This window comes from Trachemys scripta, chromosome 1 (genome assembly GCF_013100865.1).
Source record: "Trachemys scripta elegans isolate TJP31775 chromosome 1, CAS_Tse_1.0, whole genome shotgun sequence".
Taxonomy (NCBI): Eukaryota; Metazoa; Chordata; order Testudines; family Emydidae; genus Trachemys; species Trachemys scripta.
The window spans coordinates 250,481,964-250,507,036 of NC_048298.1; the positions used below are offsets into that span (position 1 = coordinate 250,481,964).

Sequence of the window (25,073 nt, forward strand, 5' to 3'; positions counted from 1 at the left end):
TGCAGCATAACCACAACTCCCATTAACATTAACTGGGAACCGGGGCCCTTAGCACTTGGAAAAATGAGGCCACTTAGGTGCCTAAACAGAAACTGTGAATTTAGGACTTTAATAGTTCGGTATCCATAGTTGGGTTTGTATAGTGTGAAAGTTTGGACTGTATCTTGTGACTGCTAAGTAAAAACACATCAAATGCTTTCCCCAATATCACTTTCTCTGTAAGCATTTGCTGTAGTTGCTATAGAAGTGTTATGCAGCTGCAGACTAGAGGCGTTCACAAAATCATGAGCGAGAAGGCAAAACATCTCAAAGTTGCCACGAAGTGGCCTTCACCAAGAGTTCTGGGAAATTGATTTAGGGGCTTGCAGATGTTGATAAATGTTTTGCAACACTGAAAGTCTAGTGAGGTTATTGTGCTAGTTAACACGTAGGACATTGGTTTAACATTTTAAAAAGGAGGCAAGTTATTTAATAGATAGATAACAGGAGCAGTTTACTTACTAGCTTGTGCAACAATGTTGGTATGTCTTCTCAGCATAGCAGCAGCAGTTTCTGATAGCGTCACTATTACTTCCAGGGCCAGTTGACGTTGCATGTTATTGAGATTGGTGTCTCCACACAACTGCCAGGATTAAAGATTAAAGCTGAATAGTTAGACCAGAAGTTTAACAAATGAAAATTTGCTCTTTGTAATTTCCAGATTTACCTTCAGGCTTAGTTGTAATGTTGGTTCTAAGTGAGGACGTAAATATTTCGGAACAGTATCTGCAATCTCTACAAGGGATTTTAGAACGGAGTCATCATTTTGGTAACAGGAGTCATTTACAGCCTATAAAAAAATTAGGATGAAATTAAAATATTTGCTTTTTACTGATGCTACCAAAACACTGGATTATGAAGAGATTCTGCAAAAACATTAATTCAGGCTGTTTACTGTAGTTCAAGATTATGGGGTCTATTTCTTCTATGTGTGACTAACTCCCGCTGGTGTAAATATAAGCAGAGCCAACACAATGGGGGGAGACAGAGACTTAACTTCATAAAATCAAACCAAAACAGTAAGTCAGCAGGGCTCAAATGGTAAAAATTGCATTTTAGCAGTTTAACAGGTATAACTCCCAAAAAGCATGTCTAATACTTCATACATCTTACTCACTAACTAGTAACTGAAGGGAATCCACAAGGAAAAAACAAATTCATGCTCATTTTGTTTCTCTGTTGTATAAATGCAGTTTTAAAGTTTAAACAAACACCTTAGAAATACCAGGCATATCAAGTTTATTCTTCCTTGCTTTTAATGGAGAATCTGGAACTAGAATGGGACCCTTGTTAGCCCTCAACTGAAGGGCATGGGAATGGAAAATGTATTCATTTTTTGTAAAGATATCCTAACCAACCAGCAACTGTCTAAAGCTGTATGTTAAAAATTTAAAGTTAACTAAAGCTTCCTTGCCTTTTAATTGGTTAGACAGTGTTCTCTTGATCATGTAGTATCAAAATGCCCCTAGTTCTTCAGTCATGTTTAGGGCCTTCCAGGAAAAATAGGGCAATATGATCTGAATTTCTAAGGTAAACACAAGTCTTTTGCTCTTTTTATCGTAAAAAAGGCACTTTTGTTCCTTTGGCAGTCACCTCTTATCAGTATAATAGATATTTATTTGTATCACTATTAACCAGATTTTGTTCTTTACCACACAAGTATAGTTTAAAGCAAACAAGTTACAAATTGTATTTAGTTCTTCAATATATATAATACAATATTGCTTTTCAACATAATTAGGATCTCAACGGTTTAATTTCCATCATGGAAGATACTGCTTAGTCAAGACAGGTCATCCTTAGTTAGTACGCTCCACCCGTCTGACCCTGGCATGTACACGGATTTTTCTTCATTTTTCAGTGAAGAAAAGGTAGTAGGACAAAAAGTGAAGTCCTACTTGTCCATCCATTGCAAGTTTGAATAGCTGTACAGCAAAAAGTCAATATTTTCAAACCTGGTATCTGAAGTCACATGCCCAAATTCATATTCTACATTAAATATAAATGGCCTAGTTAGTTTTCAGAAGTACTGAGCACCCAAGTCACTGAAGTCAGTTGGAGGTGCAGGTGCTTCATTTCCTTTGAAAGTCAGGGTTCTTGTATTTAGCGGCTTAACTGTGAATTAAGGAGCTGAACTTTAGATATCAAGGCTTGAAAAAAGTCTGGTTTAAAGGCCTAACTGGTCATCCAGAATGTGTCACTGGTGTTCAAAGCCAAGCTTTAATCATGGTTGTAACAACATTTCATATCCTTCCCACTAGCCAATCAGTAGAATGAACTTCAACAGCCGCAGAACTCTTTTCCAACTGCCTCCAAAGGTCATCCACAACTATCCCAACACTTCTCATCTGCTATTTATAACCAGGGATCTACATATTCTGTTTACCATAGCCATAGACTCCATCCTTACCACAAAACTGTGGACTAGAATGAGTTTTCAATTACAAATATGTAGCCATCCCTTAAGGTTGCAAAGGAAATCTTGAAATCATGAACCACATGCAATCAATATAGTGTTTACTGAATCTTGAGAAGGCCTCAAATTGAAGCTCTGAGGGGTAAACTGCACATATGCATCCAAATAGGCTGTTTGCCATCTTTAGTTTTCAGACCCATCTGTGCCTATTTTAACTATTTTACTATGAACAGGATGATTCCCACAATTCCTTCTTGCTTCTTTCTAGCTGCCAAAAGTCCTAATTGTATCATACTCAGCTAAAACAATTATGTTGTCAAAACAAAATTTGTCAGGCGACTGAAATTCTTGAGTAAAAAACTGATTTCAATATCAAACTGAAATGAATACAGTTCCTGTATTCATTTCCACAGTTAAAACAGGCTCAATTTTTCATTTAAAATTAAGCTGCTACAGAATTTCTAGTCTGCTGCAGAAGATAGGAATCTTGGCAGAAAATTTAGGTTCAGCTTATCAGAGTAAAGGAGGCTATGTTTATAGCTTCCACTGCCTCCAGCAACAAGCCATCCTCCTGACCCTAGCAACAAAGGTTACCTTAATGTTCTTATCCTACTCTGAACTCACTATGGCTGCTACAAATACTGTACCAAACAAACATGCTATTACCTGCTTCCTTTTATAAAACCATCTGTACCACACTACCTGCCCAAGTAGAGCTCAATCTACTCCACTTAGCTTTTCCCAAAACTATATACTCTTTAACCCCAACTCTTGCACAGCTTTATCCCTTTCAAAACAAACATAAGCCAACTTGAATCACAGATGAGTCTCCACTCTGATCCTCTACAGCCAGAAGGGACCAAAAGAACATTTGGTTTGACCTGTATATCACAGGCCACTGAATTTTACCCAGTTAATCCCGTATTGAGCCCCACAGCTTCTGTTTGACTAAAGCATATCTTCTAGAAAGGCATCCAGTCTTGATTTAAGACATCAAAGACATAGAATCCACCATTTCCCTTCATATTTTGTTCTAATGGCTAATTTCTTTCACTGTTAACTGACATTTCTAATTTGAATTTGTCTGGCTTCAGCTTCCAGCCACTGGCTCTTGTTATGCCTTTCTCTGCTAGATTAAAGAGCTGTTTAATACCTGGTATTTTCTCTCAGCAAAGGTTTTTCATATACAAATCAAGTCCTCTCTCAAGCTTATTGATAAACTAAATAGATTGAGCTCCTTAAGTCTCACTGTAAGAATTTTTTCCCCCCCAAGCCCACAAGTCATTTTTGTGGCTCTTTTCTGAACCCTCTCCAATTTTTCAACATCCTTTTAAAAATATGGACATCAGAACTGAATACAGTATTCCAGTATCAATCTCACCAGTGCCAGAAAGATAAAATCATTTCCCTACTCCAACTCACTACTCCCCTATTTATACATCCAAGGATTACATTAGCCTTTTTGCCACAACCTTGTATTAGAAGCTCATGTTCAGTTGCTTTTCTGCTATGACCCCTAAATCTTTCAGAGTCACTGCTTTCTAGGATCCACTCCTTGTTTCTACATGTATGACCCTGCACTTGGCTCTATTAAATAATTTGTATGAATTGGCCGACCTTGCCAAGTTATCTAGATTGCTCTGTATGAGTGACTTATCCTCATTTATCACTCAATCTGTGAGCCATCAGCAAATGTTATTGGCAGCGATTTCATATTTTCTTCCAGATAATCGAAAGACTCAAACAGTATTGGTCCTAGAACCAATTCCTGCAACATTCCACAAGGAACACACCCATCTGATGACAATTCCTATTGCCAATTAGTTTGAGATGGTCCGTTAGCAATTCATTTAGCGTATACTTTGATGTTGCATAGTTCTAGGGTTTTTTAAAATCAGAATGTTCCACAATACTAAGTAAAACATCTTACAAAGAAGTCTATATATTAACCAAACTTGTAATCTCATCAAAAAATGAAATCAGGTTTGACAAACCTATTTCTCATAAATTCATGTTGATTAGCATTAATTATATTCTCAACGTTTACTACGTTGTTCACTGACTACCAGGTCAGTTTTCATTATTTTGCCTGGAATTGATGTTAGAATAACAGCCCTATGACTACCTAGGTTATCGTGCCTGCCCTTTCTGAATAACAGCACACAACATTAGTATTTTGCCTGACTTCCAGAATTTCCTAGATTTCCAAGATTTATTAAAAGTGATCACTGAGCCAGAGATCTCTCCAGCCAACTCTGAGTAATCTTGTATGCAAGTTATTTGAACCTCCTGATTTAAAAATATTTATCCTTAGCAGATGTTTAACATCCTGCTTTACTATTTACAATTTCATAATCTTGCGTTTTCTTATAATATACGATTGAGCATAGTTCTTTTTTAAAGATGTACACCAGCAAAGACTCTACAATAAATTAATTTCATTCATTTTTACTGCTCAAATGTTACCATAACATTTAAGATATCGACCACATTAAAATAAACTATGATTTTCCATAGAAATTTAGTTATAAAGATCAAGTGTTTTATCTTAGACCCTATTTATTATTTGTGTTACAATAGCACCCAATATGTATTTGAGGGTGGGCAAACAATGAAAGTCTCTGTGCCAAAGAACTTACAGTTTCAGGCTAGGTCGACATTACAGCTTATGTCGGCATAATTTATGTCGCTCGGGGTGTGACTAAATCAACTCCGAGTGATGTAAGTTACACTGACATAACCACTGGTGTGGACAACGCTATGTCGGCAGCTTCTCCTGCCTACATAGCTACCTCCACTCACGGAGGTGGTTTTATTATGCCAACGGGAGAACTCTCTCCCATCTGCATAGAATGTCTTCACTAGACGCACTACATCAGCTGTGTGTAGACATGCCCTAAGTGAACAACAAAAAAGATTAGGAAGAGGAAACGATTTGGCACATATGATCAATGTGGAACACACAAGAATTCACAAGCCACTAAGGAGTTTACAAATCAATGGCTTGTGCTCACGTTAGGCAAATATAGGTGACAGTGATAAGACACCTTCTGTGTGGTTTCTTACCTGCAAGATTCCAGGTAGCAAGTCTGCAAAATGTTTCAGAAGAGGAAGATTGTGCTCATTAGCGAGTACAAATGCAGCTGCAGCCCTTGCAGACAGCATCCTAACCTAGAGGGAAGGGGGGAGGAAAAAGGCTGTTTCAGGCTAAGATTAGAATTTGTAATGGTATAGACACATTTGAGTGCTTTCATATTTGATATGGTTTTTAAACTAGCTGCAAATATGTCACACCAGAGCCACTGTAGGAAAGGCTACATTTTAGATTCACTTTTAGTTTGCAAATATAATAAACTTTTCTAAGTGGATGGGTTTTTCACCATGGGCTTCAATAATCTCATTCATCAGAAATCTTGCCACAAACGATCTTTACAACACCCCTGTGAGGTAGTATTATTCACCATTTTTACAGAGGGGGAACTGAAAGACAAAGGGTAAAATTTTTAAAACCAAGTAAGTGACTTAGTAGGCTAAGTCCCATTTTAAAAGTGATGTAGGCATTTAAGAGGCAAGTCTGAAGGAAAGTGAATCTGACTTACTTCCAACATGACTTAGGCACTTTTGAAAATGTTACCCTTCTGGGACTTGCTCAGGGTCAGGAAGGAAATTTATGGCAGAGCAGGGAACTGAACCCCAGTCCACAGAGTCCTAAACTAGCACCCTAATTATGGTATCATCCTCCCCTCTTATGATTCTATAGACGGAGAACATGTGTATTACCGTTGGATGCTCCTGATCTTGCATACATTGAACCAACATCCGCTTAATGACCTCTAAATAGTGTTGTTGTTGATTCCCAAAAATCCCAGGAAAGTTCCTAAAGATGACGAAGAATACCTGCATTAACCCATTTTAGATAAGTTTAAGACCTTAACAGATTGCAAATGAAGCGTTAAGATACACTTAAAATCAGTAACAAATACCCTACCCTCTTTTCTCGGTGTCAAGTAAAATGCCATATATCAGAATATAAACAGGATGCATAATCAGTTGTAAACTAGTACAGTTTCTCCTATCTTGCATTTCTTACAAGCATTGATTTAGCTAAAAACCCACGTGCACTAACTGAGGTCCAGAAGCATACCAAAAAATATGCAGAGCAGCCTCACGCAGTCCCACATTCTGAGAGCTGACGGAATCAAATAAGAACTTCAGACCTTCTGGCCACTGGTTATTGCCATCCTCATCTAGAAAAAAAAGTCAAAGTTTACAGGGAAAATAAATTTTAGGGTGGTTTAAGTTTCAAATACAACTTACAGCAGTTAATATATTAGGATATCAGTTGTGCAAAGCCTTTGCATGTTCTTCTGGCATTCAACTGAATCAGAACTGTGAGCAGAATTTAAGTTAGTTGAAATTAAGAGCAGCATTTCAACAGGAGCAAACTGGTGCATATTCAGACTTAGTAAAAAGAAAACAACAGTACATTTAAAAGTCATTACATTTTTTTCAAATAAAATTCCAAACAAAATTAAATCACATATGTATAAAGGCCATAGCATAAAATACTCCAGGAATGTAAGAAAGGTTAAAAAAAGGAGATGAGTATCTGACAAGCAAAAACCACCGCGGTACAGAGATCAGCTGTTTTTTCATAAGAGTAAATTTCACATATAAGAAGAACTAATTCAATAAAGTCTCTGGTGCACAACTGTAAGAGTCAAGGAAGTGAAACTTAAGAAAACCTTACCAAATCCCAATTATGTTTCCTTAACTGTGCCATCTGAAGTTGCCTCTACATGGATAACTAGGGCCCTACCAAATTCATGGTCCATTCTAGTCAATTTCACACCCATAGGATTTCATGTTTTCAGATGTTTACATCTGAAATTTCAGAGTTCTGTAACCGTGGGAGTCCTGACCCAAAAAGGGGTGGGGGGGTCCACAAAACTGTTATAGGGAGGTTGCCACCCTCACTTCTATGCTGCTTTCAGAGCTGGGCTCTAAAGGCAGCAGCCATGGAGCTTCCTGGAGATGGGTCTAATCCCCCGTGCTGCTGCGAGCACCCCAGCCAGGGGCTCCAAGCTGCTAGTCTGGGCTGGGGAGGGACAGGACTTGCTCTTCCACTGCACAGCCACTCTCAGAGGTGAGATCAGACCCACCTCCGAATACTTCCCCCTGCTACAGGAAGTTCTGCATCTGGGCAACAGCTCTGGAGCTTCCTGCAAGGGGGTAGCTGGAGGTGGATCTGATCTCCCCCCGAAAGTGGCTACACAGGAGAAGAGCAAGTCCTGTCCCTCCCCACCCTGGGAACTATTCGCTGGTGCCCAGGGAACGTTAGGAGCTCCCAGCTCTGGCATACCCAGCTATGCTCCTCCTCCAACCCTCCAATAGCTAGATTTCATGGGGGAGGGCTTATTTCACAGTCCGGGACATGTTTTTCATGGCCGTGATCTTGGTAGGACCCTATAGATAAAGAGCAACATAGCACAAACTCAGATCATTATGTTTTGTTTTAAAGCTGCAATATTTAATATTTAACCATTTTACTTACACTTCTGTCTAGACTTGCTTTCTTTTAAAAAAGTTAGCTACTGTACTTTGAAATTCTACTTGAGATTAGGAAGCAAAATACAACGCAGATATTTACATATAGGTATGTACATATAGGTAGTGACCATTGCATATACATAACATACCTATTAAATTCCTGGCCAGCTCAGCAACAATGTCACAGATTTTTTTCCTCATACTAGACTGTGTTTCCATCTGAATAATCAACAGCAGTTCACTTTTGATGGCAGTTTGAACATCTGGTGAAAGAGCTGGATAGACTTCCTCAAACGCAGAGGACAACAGGCGTCGTAGAAGGACAGCTGCCATTTGTCTAGCCTATTGCAAAAAGATATTGTATATATTACTATGTTTTCCTTGGAAGAAATCTCATAAGCAAGATATTGTTCTACTCCTTCGAAATGTTACACTTTTATACGCAACGATCTGTTTGATAAGCCATTTAATCAAATTATTTACTTGGAAAGAGGATAAGGTGCATACATAGTTTAGATCATGTACATTTTTCAAAAGTAAAAACGATCTCATCAATCCATTCTAAAATGCAGCACTGTCTTTTCACACAGATTTTAGGAGTTTTTTTAAACTAAAACAGATGTGTCCTAATCTCCCCAAAAAGGTGATTTTACATGATGCGTCTCAGCAAATTTTGTACTCTTTTCCCACAAGAACATATTAATTTTGATATTTAGATCCAAACATCCCACTCATTTGAACTCCAATATTCTTCCCCCAAAAAATCTTTAGCCATTTTCTTAACTTTAAGCACACGCTTAAATCTCATTGAGTGAGCTCAATCAAAAGCCTATATAACTTCAAGGTCACTGTAAAATGTGAGCAAAAATGACAATAGAAGACAAGTGCTAGTGTATGCAGAGGAATACAAGTTCTGTTAAATGAAAGGAGCTTTGATTATGTTTACTGAGTAACAGTAGCTTAATATTCGGTAAAGCAGTGGTTATCAATCTGTGTTCTGCGGACTCCTGGGGGTCCACAGATGATGTCTAGGTTGTCATTACCATAGAACAGTGGTTTTCAACCTGTGGTATTTAAAATTTCCAAAGGGGTCCACAACTCCATTTGAAATTTTTTTAGGGATCCGCAAATGAAAACTACTGCTGTAAAGCAATCTCAGTTATCCCAAGGAGTGATGAAAGAACTGTGAACTTATTAAAGTTTGTTCACAGATGGCAGGTTTACCCCACAAAACATCAGCACAAGTAGAAATTTATCAATTTTATTAAGACCCAGATCAATGGTTGCAGCAGGGTTCTTTTTCTGCTCTTTCTGGTTTGGGGAAGCAGATAAATTTTTTCTTCCTTAATATGTATTTTTCAATTATGCCAAAAGTATCTCAGGATGGATAATTTATATTTTTTATAAATAAAAAAATATTAAAATATCTAATTTTGGTGTAGAAAGAAGAAAAATAAGTGATATCTAGATAAGATGGGAAGGGGGAAAAGGAAGGCAGCTATCAATCAAGGCAAAGGGCAGAAGTCTCCTTAAAACCTACCAGAGAATTCATTGTGCATATTTAATCAGTGAGGTGCTCAAATATTATGGTGATGAGAGAATCATACAAAATACATTGGAAAGTCAGTCAATTGGTAATAATGAAATTAAATACCTATTTGACCATGGTCAAATGTTGCAAACATTCCAGCAAGAATACCCTGATGGGGGCACTGGTCTATCTTTTTGATTGCATCCTGGCGCCACCTTTTACCAAGTCTACTTAAATGTTTTGATCACTCATTTTACTAAATGCTAATGGCACCTACTGGGAACTAACTGAAACTGGAGCATCTTGATTGGCTAGAATCTTCCAAAACAAACATTATATGTATGTATGTATATCTTTATTTTTGTAACAGGCCATCAGTATACATGATAGTTTACAAAGCACTTTAAACAAGTTAAAATACACCGTCCCTGTCCTGAAGATCTTATAATCCGAACTGAATAGACAAAGATAAAGAAATTAACTCAACACAGTCATAGGAATAGTATCGACATGGGGGGGGAGGGAAGAGGAGGGGGAAAGGGGAGGAGGAAGGGGCACACTAGGCACTCTGGGATAGAATTACTTTGACTTGGATCTGTGCACTGCAGTGTGGATGCCAGAGCCCTAGGCTTGAGAATGGGTCAGAAAATCCTTAACCTACGGTTAGAATGCAGTGTAGACACTCTCAAGCCCAGGGTTCCCTGACCCAGGTCAGCTGTCTTGAGTCTCACTAACCTTAGGCTTACATTGCTGTGTAGACATACCCTATGTGATCTGGGAGTCCATAGTTTCCTAGGACGCAGGGGAAACATACCCAAAAATATTGATTGACTACTGGTTGAACTACAAGGGATACTTCATAATCCAGAAAGCATTCCAGCAATAGAGACATTATAATGGCATAATAAATTACACAAAGTCAGGAAAGCTAAAATCATTTGTATGGAAATTTTACTAGACATGGAAAAATTGTTAAAGCTAACCGTAAGTGTTCTGCTCTGAGTACATGATACCTTGATAAAAACGGAGAAACTTGTTGAACTCTTATGAGGTGTCCACCTACTGCCAAAGACAGATACTGCAGTCAAACAGCAAGAAAGGGAAACCTAGTCTGCAGCAGAATTTTCTTCAGTGCATTCTCCTACTTCATCTTCAGCAGTAGCATCATGAACAATGTCTTCTGAAGAAGATAATGAGATAGTGACAAAAAGCAAAGCTAATCCCATTTCTTCATCTTCTAATAAGAACTTTGCTACTTCATCTGCTTCAGCATTAAAAACTACCACCCAGTGGAAAATTCTTCAGATGTTCATCAAATTGATATTAAAAAGTTTTTTGGTCCCATCACCAGAAAAAACAAACTTGAACATATGTTTGCTAGAGGTATTTATATTTGCAGTACACCATTTCATATATAGTTGAAACTCTGTATGCTAAAATTTTTTCAATTTACAAAGCATCGAGTAGGACATGGCTTGCAGGAAGTCTTCTGAATGCCAAAAGGGCAGTGTGAAAAAGTTAGTGCTCTTCTTGAGTAAGCTCCTCGTGTCTCTAGTAGCTGATGGATGGAGCAAAATTCACTACTTCATGTTAACTCCACATCCAGTGTTTTACTCACTCCAATGCACAACTGAGCTTCACCACACAGCCCAATATATTGCTGACCAATTTAAATATATAACAAGAGTTGGAAGGATTAGATTTTTATCAATGTGAGTAAACATTGATTTCACCAAACACATCAATGAAAAATATTTCCATTGATAATAATCAACATCTACAGATAGGCAAAGAAAGAAAAATGCTGCTTAAGAACTTAGAGACAGTCGTTAAATTATTGCCTCACCTGCCCATGATTTCCCACAACTGCAAACATTTAAACTGATTAAAAAATTTTTTTTAAAAGTGTTTAAACCCAAAATTTCATACAACTGTGAAACTGCAAATGGATAAAAATACTGAAAAAAGAAATCAAGATCAATATTATCCAAAGTTTATAAAAAACAAAATTGAATTCTGCCAAGATAATGAATGACTTGGATCCCTGGAAGGTTATTTTGGTTGTGACTAACAATGCCACAGACATCAAAGTTTCCTGGGCATTGTAGATAGAGTATCCACGCCTTGCGTTATGGATTTGCTGCCCATACGATGCAGCTTTTCATTGATTATGTTGCAGATCTGAAAATTTTCTCATTACATGTAAAAAGTCAAAAGCATTGCCAATTTTTCCAAAAACAAATGAGTGCCGCAGCCATTTCTGAGCAACATTTAATACAGCACTTGCTGTATCATACTTGAGGGGCATCTTCTATTAAATGTATCAAAAATCTTCAAATATGCAAGAAAATTTCAGTCAGCCACTGCTAAAGAAAGGGCGGCCAGGTGTTACCCCAGAGTAATCTGCACTGACATTCTTGTCAATCTTTCAGATGCACAACTCAAAATTCACTGCATTGCTTGAACCCGTAGCACAGTCCTTTCAGAATATGAAATGATCTTTCTGCATTGTCTGATGCAAAGAACAAGCTCCTGAACATTAAGAAACATCTGTGAGAATACTGAGCGAAGTCCACTTACAAAAGCTGAAAACAGATAGACAAAATAAGATCATAGAAAATCCAGTGATCACTCTGGCACAAATGCTGCCTATCTTCTTGATCCATGCTTCCAGGGCCAAAACCTTGCTGATAATGACTGATTCAGCATATGACTTCATTGCAGCTGTTGCATATTTTCCAAGGATATACAAATGAACAAACAATTCTGACAGAGGCAGCAAATTATAAAACAAGCAGCAGCCCATTAAGTAATAAGACAACATGGAGTGCTGTCCCAGGAGTTGAATCAAAACAGTTTGCTCCATGACAGTGAAAAAGGTTGTGTCCCTGCACTGTAGCTACAGTGGCATAAGTTATTTTAGTCCTTCTGTGTGCTACTGCACATGCAAAAAAAATTGGATGGTTTGGGGAATCATACTTTCAAAACCATAAACTGGAAGCTGGCAACAGTGTTTCAGGACTAAAAAGGCAAGCTGGGTGAGGTAATACCTTTTATTGGACCTACTTTTGCTGGTGAGTGAAGCTTTCAAGATACACAGAGCTCTTCTCCTGGTCTGGGATAGGTACTAGGAGTATCACAGCTAAATACAAGACTGAACAGATAGTTTAGCACAAGCAATTAGCATGTATTCTAAGGGAACATTCAAGGTGAAGTGACCGGTAACACCCCTGCAGTCATAGGAGAAAAAAAAAGGGGGGGGGCTTAGTTGGTTAGATTGTTGTAAGAAGCCATAAATCCACTTGTGGCATTCTGTCCCTCAAAGCAGCACTCTGGAACCCCCAGATTCATGCCATCATATAGTTATGATCTATTTCATACAAAGTATGCTATGTATGATACCATATGAAAGGTCATGATCTGATGGAGCCCATTGTTCTTCCCAAATATGTATATCATTAGTGTGTATCAAGTTATGGTAATTTGCTGCATGGTTGTTACTGAAATAGGTTGTAAGATTGTTAGGGACATACAAAAAAGGCAAACCGCTCCCAGAGTGGGTCTCAATGACCATTAATCAGCAGGGGAGTTGTAATAAATGGATTTACAATTCAATGATAGTTGCAGAAGACCAGGGGGACTGCTCAACCCAGTCACTCAGCAAAACCCGCCAGGACACGTCTGGGCAAGTGTCTTCTAGGTACATGAACTAAGGATATAAAATAGGGAACAAAGCAACATTCCTTTGCCTTTCTCCTCCCCAACCTATGCTGGAAGCAGCAAGAACCCTGAAAAGACAAAAACTGAGGAGATTGATCCAGGCTTCTTGGAGAAGTCTGTGTATTAAGAACTGTAACATCTGGGGGGTGAGAAAACTGCTTGCTCTAAATACTGCCTAATCTAATAAATTTTCAGATTTAGACTATGTACTTACTTTTTTCTTCTTTGGTAATTATCTGACCTTTTATGCCTACCACTTGTAATCAATTACAATCTATCTTTCTGTAGTTAATAAATTTGTTTTATATTTTACCTAAAACTGTGGTTTGGTTGAAGTTTGTGGGAAATCTCAGCTCAGGTACAAAGGCTGGTACATGTCCTCTCCACATTGAGGGAGGAGTGGACTGGGTAATAAACTTACGCCGGTCAGGCTTCTGACCAGGGCAAGACGGCATAGTCTGCAGAATGCCATGCTAGGGAGCGGGGGGGAATTGGCAGGTGCCTTTCTTGGTGTTTCAGGAGTGCTTTGGGAGCATTCATGCAATCTAACTGGGTGTGGGGCTCCACATGCTCTTGTGTTGAGTGATAGAAGCACCTGTAGGAGTTTGCTGCTTGTCACTAACAACGCATTGTGAGAGAGCCCAGGCTGGAGAGTTAAGGGAGCACAGAGGTACCCCAGTGCCAGGTTGTACCCCGGGGATCCCATCACATCAGTGTCTTTATTTAAGGCCATGATTTAGTGTCATGCAAGGTTATGAATTTAAGCTGCCAGGCTTGTCTTTTGAAAGTGTTGTGCAGGGTTCCTTTGGGGATGAGGACTGACAGGGTAGATATAGAGAGATCACTTTCAACTTGTCTCTCTAATATCCTCGGACTGACAAAGTTACAATATAATACCAAAGTTACAAAAAACACTGTACATATCAAGACTAGATTAAGATTAGAAAAGAAAACGACAGATGAAGAGTTGACTGAATATGCATCAATGGAGGGGATTCTGATAAAGATACTGATGAAGCAAGATATTGATGATAATGTAAAGCAAGATAATTTAAGGGTTGCTCTGCTGCCCATCTAACATAAGTGCATTTAGAAATGACTCTTATAGTTGCTCTGTGTTTTATTTCTGTTTAGGTTTCTTTTCCCCTCTAATTGTTCAGCCTTAAATAAAGTTCACATGTAAATACTAAACTAACATTGCTAAAAAAGGTAAAATTCTTTCACTTTTTAGAAAGTAATTTCACTGTGCTTCACATTTTTCTCAACTGCAATAACTCAGTTGAGTAATTTGTTTTTTGTAATTAGGCATAAGTATCTAAAGCTAAACCTATTGGAGATAATAAAGTTTTTTTTCCCCTTGTTGTTGTTCTAATAAATTAGTTCTTTAAAATCCTTTACTATTACTGACACAAGACATTGTTTGTCCAATATCTGACGGGTCAACTGACCAATTATTTTTGAACTGGTCAAGTGTTCAACCCTACAAATGCATAACGCAAAGATAAATTAATAAAGAAAGATAAAGCCAATATAAATATCTAGCTCATAACTTTTTTCATAAAGTAGATCTCAAACCTCCTTTATAAAGATATAAACATTTTTAAAGATGGGGAAACTGAGGTGTAAGGTCACACCACCAGGCCAGTGGCAGAACCAGGAACAGAATCCAGGTCTCCCAAGTCCCAGTCTAGTGCTTTGCCCCACACTGCTTCAGAAATAAGCTACTATGTTGATGGGTGCTAGAGACACTCCTAAAATAGAATTAATGAGTTACTACATTGCTCATTCATGCATGCAACTAGACAGGACCCAATTTGGATTCACAGACATCATCCACATTCATTGGGGAATCTGACAAGAATTTCAGGCAGGTGTACATTTCATAACTCAATCCATGTTCTGTAAAGGAAAACATCCACAAATCCATAACTGGATCAAACAAAATCCTGCCATGGATCCTGCCTGTTGATCCAGTATTCTAAGATTAGCAACTAGGGATATCAGTAATCCAAGATCTGTTAGTCAACAGAGTGCACAATGAGGAGGACTTATGAAATATTCATCCCCTTTAAAAAAAGAAAGTGATTACTAGTACCAGCAGGATCAAAGATGAAACTAAAGAGGAAGCTGGCACGAGCGCGCACAGGGAAAAAGAGGGGGAGGAAGAAGGTGGGCCTGAATGTTCTAAATAACAAATGGGGGCAGGACCCCCCCTAAATATTTTAATTTTTTTCTTTAAAAATGTCAGCATACTATTTAAAGGGCTTCACAGTAATTTTTAAAATATCTGTCAATTACAAATCTAACTTAGTTGCCTCACTTTTAAATGGACCCTATTTCTCATTCTATTGTTCTTTAACTGTTTTCAAACATCATTTGTTTTTTTTTTTCAACCATCATTTTTAAAAACAAATTACTTTTTGTAGTTAAGCAAAAGTTATATGTACTCTCAACTCTACACTAAAATTTGATAAATAGCTACCTTAGAAGATACTAAACATGGATTCAAAGTAATCAGGACATTATACATAGCTTTGAAGATCTAAAGGACTAACATTAGCTAATTAATGTTCACAACATCCCTTAGAGAGTGGAAGGATTATTCTTATTTTACAGGTGGGGCAAAGTGCTGTTGCTCACCCAAAGGCCACAAGGTTGGTCAGCATCAGGACTCTGGAGTTCCTGAAAACCCCAGACCACCCTGATTCTTGCCAATTTATCTTTTATTAAATTAGAGATTTGAAAAGCAATAAAATACTTTGTGGAGAATGTAATCAAGTGGGACTTTATAAGCATAAGTTTAGACAAATAACATGAAAGCTGCTCAATCTGCAGAAATTCTCTAATTATATATACAAATATGGCATCTAGCGCCCAAGACAACTTTCTGAAGGAAAAGATTGCAAAGTACCTCATTTTCCCTGACAGATATAAATACATAAAAGAGGGTTCCATAATTTTTTGAAATTAGAAGACATCTCTGAAGCACAAGGCTTTACGCATCTCTGATCTTGGACAAGAATTAAGCATTCTCAGCTTTATGCAGCTAGCAACCAGCAATAACAGATTCAGACTCATAAAACGCTTAATTCTTGTCCAAGATCAGAGGTGCTTAATATTGAGAGAGCTTGTAAAAGGAAGAAGGTGTTTTGGCATCTGGGAGATAAGCAGTATCATTAAATACATCAAGTCTTTAAGCTATAAGGGAAAAATGAGATGTATATAAAGGGGATCATTGCCTGACTAAGATAACACTGCTGCTCTCATGTTTTTCTTCCAATATTTATAGAGGAATTTTAAATGATATCAAACATCTTTTTATGATTCAGCAACAACTTTCCAATTAAAGCTCTATATTGAAAAATTAAATACTTTTACATTTCTAAAATGATTTTGAGTTTTTTGATGTTAAGTTAGTGGTTCTCCACTTTACGTGTCCAGGTATCAAAGGATAAGTACTTGTAAGATTGATTACCTCTGAACTGCAGGATATTCTGCAATGTGTAAACACTCCCAAACAAAGGGAGTACCTGAGAGAGACACTTTGTAAACTTTTTAACATTAAAGTACATAAGCCAACTTCATTTAGTGTTTGATAGTTACACAAAACCAAGTTCTAAACCAGGGGTTGGCAATCTTTCAGAAGTGGTGTGCCGAGTCTTCAATTATTCACTCTGATTTAAGGTTTTGCGTGCCAGTAATACATTTTAACGTTTTTAGAAGGTCTCTTTCTATAAATCTATAATATATAACTAAACTATTGTGGTGTGTAAAGTAAATAAGGTTTTTAAAATGTTTAAGAAGCTTCATTTAAAATTAAATTAAAATGCAGAACCCCCCAGAGCGGTGGCCAGGACCCAGGCAGTGTGAGTGCCGCTGAAAATCAGCTCGCGTGCCGCCTTTGGCACAAGTGCCATAGGTTGCCTACCCCTGTTCTAAACTAATGCCAGTCTTTCTGATCGGTTATAGAACTATGTTTCCCCAGTAGAGCACAAAATATATGTGAATAGTTAACACTTTAAAAACACCTTTCCCTCATGGTCAGCTACTTTAAAGTAGTCAAACAGAACTTAAGCAGTCTTTCCAAGCAATTCACTTTTTGTCTCAAATGTTAGAAATTTCAGCCTAAGGGTTACTTCATTCTAAGGCCCTGTTTTTAAATGTAATTTGTCAACCATAGATATAGGTGACCCTATTGTAATATGCACATATAAGTTCATGTAACAAATACTGTGGATAAGTTTTTCTAGGAAAAAGGACCATTTGTTATTTCAGCTGAGATAATGTACACGCAGGAAGCAAGGCAGGTACAGGCAGACATTGTAAATCCCCAAAACAGAATTAGTAATTAGGAAACTTAAAAAGACAATGTATAACAAATCCACTGATACATATATACAATGAACTACATATAAATGAAATTTAAACCCAGCTCTTTCTAAATGTGCTGAATTCAGGATGACTCACTATAAAAAAATAAAAACGCCAGATTTGTCACTAGGTCAATCATCCCTGCAATGAAACAGCTTTTACACACACCCCTCCTTCTCCAAACCCTTACCTCCCCGCCCAGTAACCTTCTGAACACTTTGCAGAATGATTCTTAACACAAACCTCCTCAGCAGCAGCAGCATTCCTGATGGCTTGTAAAAGGAATGTGATCTTAGACTGGCCTGGGATAGTCTCATACGTTTCCTACACAAAGAAAAGAGTAGAGGTTACTACCAGCAAGTTACTGCTGGAAAACATACAAAAGGCATTAACATTAAGAACCTTAATTGCTCCAGTTGGAGAATCCATTGCAAATTATTAAATAAAAGGATAGTGCATCATATACATAAAATTAAGTTAACAAAGTACATTGTGACAAATGTAGTAAATATTTGAACTATTTTGTAAAATTAAAAAAGCTTGGCAATATGAAATCTTACCTCCTGAGAGCTGGAAGGAAATTCCCTTACAATACAATCTTTCTGAAAGTGTATATCTCTAACTCAGGCCTGTAATGAAGATTTATTTCAAAGACCTAAATTAAGACTGGGACGAAATATAAGAAGCTTTTGTAGACAGAATAATGTGACCCAAGTGTGAATTTTCAATTGATATTTCAGATGTGTGAGCAGGTTTTATTTATAAGAATGCACTTCATCTTTGTAGTAAGATTTTTCAGAAAGAAGGCCTGGTCTACACTGGGGGCGTGTTGATGTAAGATGCGCAACTTCAACTACGGAAATACCGTAGCTGAAGTCGACATATCTTAGTCCAACTTACTTCGCGTCCTCATGGCGCGGGATCAACGGCCGTGGCTCCCCCGTCGACTCCGCTACTGCCGCTCGCTCCGGTGGAGTTCCAGAGTAGATGGGGAGCGCTTTTGGGGATCGATATATCGCATCTTAACGAGACGTGATATATCAATCCCCGATAAATCGATCGCTACCTGCCGATACGGCGGGTAGTCTGGACGTACCCAAAAAGTTAACAAGTAATCCCTTTAAAATATTTTACCCATTTTTCTACTCAAATTCTAACAAAGTTCACACATATAAACTTTTAGATAACTTCTGCACAAAATACAAACCTGTTCTTATCAACCCCATTCCCAACAAATCTATCTGTGACTCCTCTCCATAACTACAGTCCAATCTCTTGTCCCTTCACTCTAAACCAGTGGTTCTCAAATTTTTTGTATTGGTGACCCCTTTCACAGCAAGCCTCAGAGTGTCATCTCCCTTATAAATTAAAAACACAGCATTTAAATACTGTTCAATATAAAAAATAAGTTGATAACTATTTCAAATGAATTTACCTTTTCTCACCGCTTTTAAATTAAGACTAAAACACATTTTTTATTAAATTGTTATAAGCAGAAACTTTTTTTTTTTTTTTTTTTTTTTTTTAGAATTACTGTTTAATACTGGGGAAGCTCGAGAAGAAACTGTCATCACTTTTCACAACAGACTTAGCACCCCATTGCCACCCTTACTTACTTGTATGCTGCTGCTGGAAATGGTGGTGCCTTCAGAGTTGGCCAACTATCCCTCCTCCCCCATTTGTACTTTGACCTCCTACTGACTTCCCCCTTTCTACAGTAGAACCTAATAATTATGAACACCTCGGGAACAGAGGTTGGTTGTAACTCTGAAACGTTCATAACTCTGAACAAAACATGGTTGTTCTTTCAAAAGTTTTCAATTGAACATTGACTTAACACAGCTTTGAAATTTTACTATGCAGAAGAAAAATGCTGCTTTTCCTCTTTTTAGTAGTTTACTTTTAACACAGTACTATATTTGCTATTTTTTGTCTCTGCTGCTACCTGATTGTATACTTCTGGTTCCAAATGAAGGATGTGGTTGACTGGTCAGTTTGGAATTCTGGTTCTACAGAAGTTCTACTGTACTACATTAGGTTCAAGCTTCTTGTCCTCACTTTAATGGCCTTTAAATAACACTATCCCTCCCCTCTTTTTGATTCTTCATACATCTCCCACCCACCTCCATCTCACCACTGCACCAACCTCCACCTCCCATTTGCCCAGTTCACCTACAACCATCTGCATATTTTCTTTCACACCACCCCTTACATATGCAATGCCCTCCTTGAACTAAAGTGTAAGACCAGTACAAAATCTTTCTCCTTCAAATCTCCCATTTCCACTATGCTGCTCTAAAAATGCTGCCAACTAAAAACAGGGAGGAAGGTCATGGGAAAAAAAAAAAATCTTTAAATTACTATTGTTTTACTCTTCACATTACTTGTTCATTTAGACTGTGAGCTTTTTATTATTCTATAATCCACATTTGCTGCCTACCCTCCACATCCCAATCATTGGAATATTCCAATGACAATCTTAGATGCAGCAAGACAAATAAGTTAGCAGACTTGTCAAATGTAAATTAGAGAGATCCAAATTCTAAGGAAGGAAATATGTTCATTGACTGCAAACCAAACTCCATAATAACTGTCCACTATTCTTTGAGACTGGATGAAAGAAGGGAAGGAACCAGTTTTTAGCAAGATGGTTTGAGTCAACTGCATAAGTGTTGCAAAGTATTATAACAATATGTTATCAGTTTGGGACAATTACATTTTTCCTGAAATTTTGAATTAAATAAGTTTTTAAACCATACACGCTATTCAGAAGACTAACATAGTACCAAGCACCTGGATTTTGCTGTACAACTAATCTCAAGCAGTCCTCATGCCCTCTTTAAAGGTTCCAGTTTGATTTAAGAGTTTAGTTCTAACAGCTATCACTACTCAGTAGTAACACAGAAGAAAGTCATTAATGACAAGGAAAGTGACTACACAGATTATACAAGGGGAAGGATAGCTCAGTGGTTTGAGCATTGGCTTGCTAAACACAGGGTTGTGAGTTCAATCCTTGAGGGGGCCATTTAGGGAACGGTGGTAAAAAAATTTGTCTGGGGATTGGTCTTGCTTTGAGCAGGGGGTTGGACTAGATGACCTCCTGAGGTCCCTTCCAATCCTGATATTCTATGATTACTAAATTTTGCATGCTAGTAACTACAAACATGCTAAACATAAGCTTGGTACATTAAAATGTACTTTTCATTTGTAACAATTTTCTAAATATTTATAACACTAACCAGTTAATCCTCAACATTCCTTTGCGATAATTATTCCCATTTGTACACAGAGAATGGTAGCATAAAGCTCTCAAGTGACTTGCCTGAGCCACAAAGCAAGTCCGTGGCAAAGCTGGTACTAGTACTCAAAAGTTCTAGTTATTCATGATACCAATAAGTGTTCGGTCGTGTATTTTATGAAACAGATTTAATAAGAAGCTTTTGATATAGTCTTTTTTCAGAGTTTACTAGGTTTGCACATTCGCTAAACAGTACCATTCTAAACTAATTTCAAGCCACTGACGACCTGATATTAGTGCAACAAACTTGTAACACCGTATGTAATCACACTTTATTTACAAAGGCTGAAGGTATCTAGGCTGGCTAAATTCTGGAACAATGAATTCTAAGAGAGCAGTGATAGATTCAACAAGCAACTAACCACTAGTTCCTGCATTTATTTGAAATGGCTGTCCTTCATAGGTTCTGGAATTTAAGAACAAGAATCTGGGGCTCAAGAACAAAAAGGATTTGTGTACTTGTGTCTAAGCTATAAAGACAAATTAAGGATTTGTTCCAAAGATACAGCCAGGGTAATATTATGGTCATATAAGCACATAACTAATTGATATTAATGCGTGTTCTGTATAGAGCAAGAATACACTTGCTCTATACTTTTTTCTGGAATATGCTTAACGTCACTTAAAAATCTACCTATTAGAATTACTCAAAATCTTGACCTTAAAAGTAAGCTAGCTAGAATATGCAAACCAGAAACATCGTTCACTGGAGTAAAATCAAATCATACTACTCTCAATGTATTTTCACAGTTACTGAACTCTTAGTAACCAGTTAGGTTTGCCAACAGTAGATGAATTTGTAACGGTTTGAACTAAAATTAAATGTTGCAAGGCTGAGATTATCATTTTAGGACAGAAATAAATTATGGGTAAATTTATTAGGAAAAAAAATTCTAAAAAATTCACAAGAGAAACATTACTCATTCCCAAGCAAAAGCATATTTGGAGAGAGTATTTTTGGACACAAGTTGATTTTTGAGACATTACAGATTAAGTCATTAAAAATGTATAAAATCAACTCTGGGAAGAGAAATTTGTTTTAGGAACAAGAAACTAAATATTCATTATCCAACTATTTCCATTATGTCTAGACTAAATAGAGAAACCAAACATCAAGTTCAATGTACCTAAATAAAAAAGTACAGGGTATTACTCTGTTTGTATTGTATTTGAATACAAAAGCAACACATAGTGTTCAACAGTTTGGTATAGTCAGTCACATCAAATAAGTATTTTTGTTTTGATTGACTACACATGTATCAACTGCACATTTGTCAATTCCCACATTAAGTCAAAGCAAACTTTTCACAAAGTAAACTATACAAACCAACAATTTTATTTATCCCTTTCTAAAAAGGATTTATTTTATAATTGTTATTATACTATTTCCCACTATCTTTTAATGTGGCTTTAATACATTGTGCAACAAATATACCTTCTCAATTCTTTTTAAACCCAATTAGTGCACAAGTGTAATTTTGCTATACTTTTGGGCATCAAAATGGGAAAAAATCAAGTCCCACAATTATGTCTTTGAAGTCTATATTTTACCACTAGATTCCAGAATGTGGGAGCATCATTTGCTGCTTTACTGTAAATCTGGTGGCTTTGCTATCTACAAACAGTTTTCAACTTCAATGAGCTCTTAATATGTATGAACAGAAAGAAAAATAATCATAGAGAGAGTTTTCTTTTTGGTATGTGGGAAAAAACACAATTATTCCTTATGAAAGAATGTGCTGAACTCTGCTGACGGCTAAAGTAATGTAAGAGATAAAAGACCCAGCACAGCCATCCAATGGGAATTCATGGTCTAAACCAGACGCTGGTATTTATTTCAATAGAAGAGAGATTTCCCATTAGGTTGACAATAGTGACTCTTAAGTACTAGGGGGGGGGGGGGAAGAGAGAGAATTAGCCGAGTTTACGAATTACAAAGCATTTTTGCTGAAGTGACACGTGAAAAGTTTTGTCTGATAACGTTCACTATGTAGAAAATGCTTCGCTTAGGAGAACATCACTTAGATGCTACTGGCCCTCCACGGACGACCAATTCTAAAGAGAGGCAAGAGGATTACACCGCAAGAGGGGACCCCAAGAGTTAAGCAGGACTCTCACAGGGGCTTCTCCTCGGAACAGAGAGATCCGCGCACTGGGGGACAGCAGCTGAAGTAAAGCCAAGCCCCGGCTGCCGGAAGAGCTCCTGGGTGCAAAGCCCTGGATGGGGCGAGCTGAGTGAATCGCTCCTATTTGCCTCGGTCAGCCCGGGCAGAGCCCGGGCCTCATCCTAGCGCACAGCCCCCCGCGGCGCTTCACCGTGTCAGCAGTTACCGCTAACTCCCCCCAACACGCACCCTCCCTCCAAACCTCCCCGCCGCCCCCCTCCACGGGCGGGTCACGGACGCGGGGCTGGGCCGGTACCCGCTCTCGCTGCCCAGCCACGCCGAGGGAGCTGCCCCGCCTCGTATCTGGGGCAGACTCCGGCAGCCGCGGAGCTGAGCAGTCCGGGCAGAGGGTGACCGCCAGGGACACCAACCGCGGAGGCCCCTGGCCCTGCGAGGCCTGAGGGGGAGCAACGCGGCCACACACCCGCCGGGGGCTGAGGCGGCGGCACAGGCCCCGGGGAGAGGGAAAGGGGGACAGACCCTCGGACAGTTGCCATTTGAACCCGCCCCCGAACTAACGGCCGAAACGGCCACCGCGGACCAGCCGCGTCCGCGAGTCACCGCTCCAGTGCTGCTCACACGTGGGGTGGGCCAGCCCCGCTGCCTGCTCCCCTCCGGCGGCTCCGGGAGGCTGACAGGCCGGCGCGGGCGTCCCTTACCTCGGCCTGTTTGCGGACCGTATTGTCCGGGCTCAGCAGGTTGCCCAGGAGGAGATAGAACTGCTGCTGCTCCTGCTCCGCCGCCATTGCTGCGAGAGGGAAAGAGACAGAGACCGGCCGGGCAGGGCAGGAGGGGAGGGGGAGCCGGCCGCGCACCCACTAAAAGAAGGCGGAGCTGCCACAGCCGCGCTCTTGTCCGAGCTTCTCTCACAGCCCGTCCCCCACCGCCCCGCTCCAGAGCGCCCATTGGTTCTAGACCGAAGCGGCTTCCTCTCTGATTGGTCCGTGGCCTATATCGAGCTGCTGATTGGGGGAAACCTACCACCCTCTGGTCCGTCTCCTCTTTTGTAATTGGGCTGCTTCGGACGAGGCGAGAGTAGTCATTGGCGGAAGCCTCTGACAGCCCCGTTGTGATTGGTCAATTGTGTGGTTGCGTACTGGAGGGAGGGAGAATAGAGCGTGTAAGCGCTTAATGGGCGGAGGAGAGAGGAGAGGGAAAGCGCGGGAGATGTAGCGCACCTCCCCCTGTTGTACCACCGCCCTCACTCCAGTGAGGTGCTGACCCCGCCCCCTTCTCTTGGCTTGGGCAGATGTCCGCTGCTGGTCTCTGCCCGTCCTCAGGGATGATGGGTGGGCTGGGACGGGGGGGACCCCTAAGGAACGGCCCTCCCTTCCCAACCTCCAGGGAGAGGGGTGGCAGCATCTCTGCCTCCGCAGTGACATCAGGGGTCACATAACCCCCCTTTCTTACCCCTCCCACATGTCTCTGCCCCCGGGCGGGGGTCACACAACCCCACGACCCTACCAGTGTTCCCTCTAATTTTTTATGTCCATGTGTGGAATAAATTTTGTTATGTGCACCATCACCTTCATATTGGTGCACATAACAAAATTCATGTGGTGGGGTGGGACCGAGGGGTTTGGCATGTGGAAGGGGGCTCAGGGCTGGAGCAGAGGGTAGGGGTGTGGGGGGGTGAGGGCTCTGGCATGGGGCCGTGAATGAGGGGTTCAGGGTGTAGGAGGTGGCTCAGGGTTGTGGCAGAAGGTTGGGTGCAGAGGATGAGGGCTCCAACTAGGGGTGAAGGCTCTAGGGTGGGGCCAGGGGCATGAAAGGTTCGGGAAGGGGCTTGGGCAGAGGGTTGGGTGCAGGCTCGGGTGGGGCCAGGGATGAGGGTTTTGGGGTGTAGGCTGCCCCAGGGCTGTGGTCAGGGCCGGCTTTAGCAAGCCCCGCCCCCAGGACCTGAGCCGCGCCGCCGGGGGGGTCCGGGGGGGCCCCGAGCCGCGCCGCCGGGGGGGCCCCGAGCCGAGCCGCGGGGGGGCCCCG

General features: G+C 39.7%; 1 protein-coding gene across 2 annotated transcripts in view; it reads right to left on the bottom strand.

Annotated features, from left to right (window-relative positions):
* Window positions 1-23,832, bottom strand: part of IPO5 (importin 5) — a gene marked incomplete at its 5' end in the record, with an annotated part of 84,272 nt that extends 60,440 nt beyond the window's left edge. For both annotated transcript variants that reach the window (XM_034758233.1, XM_034758232.1), the window contains 8 exon segments: window positions 502-622; window positions 707-829; window positions 5,522-5,626; window positions 6,236-6,332; window positions 6,600-6,702; window positions 8,155-8,347; window positions 17,871-17,951; window positions 23,750-23,832. In XM_034758233.1, coding sequence (XP_034614124.1) covers window positions 502-622; window positions 707-829; window positions 5,522-5,626; window positions 6,236-6,332; window positions 6,600-6,702; window positions 8,155-8,347; window positions 17,871-17,951; window positions 23,750-23,832 — 906 coding nt within the window.
* Window positions 23,833-25,073: the final 1,241 nt, after the last annotated feature.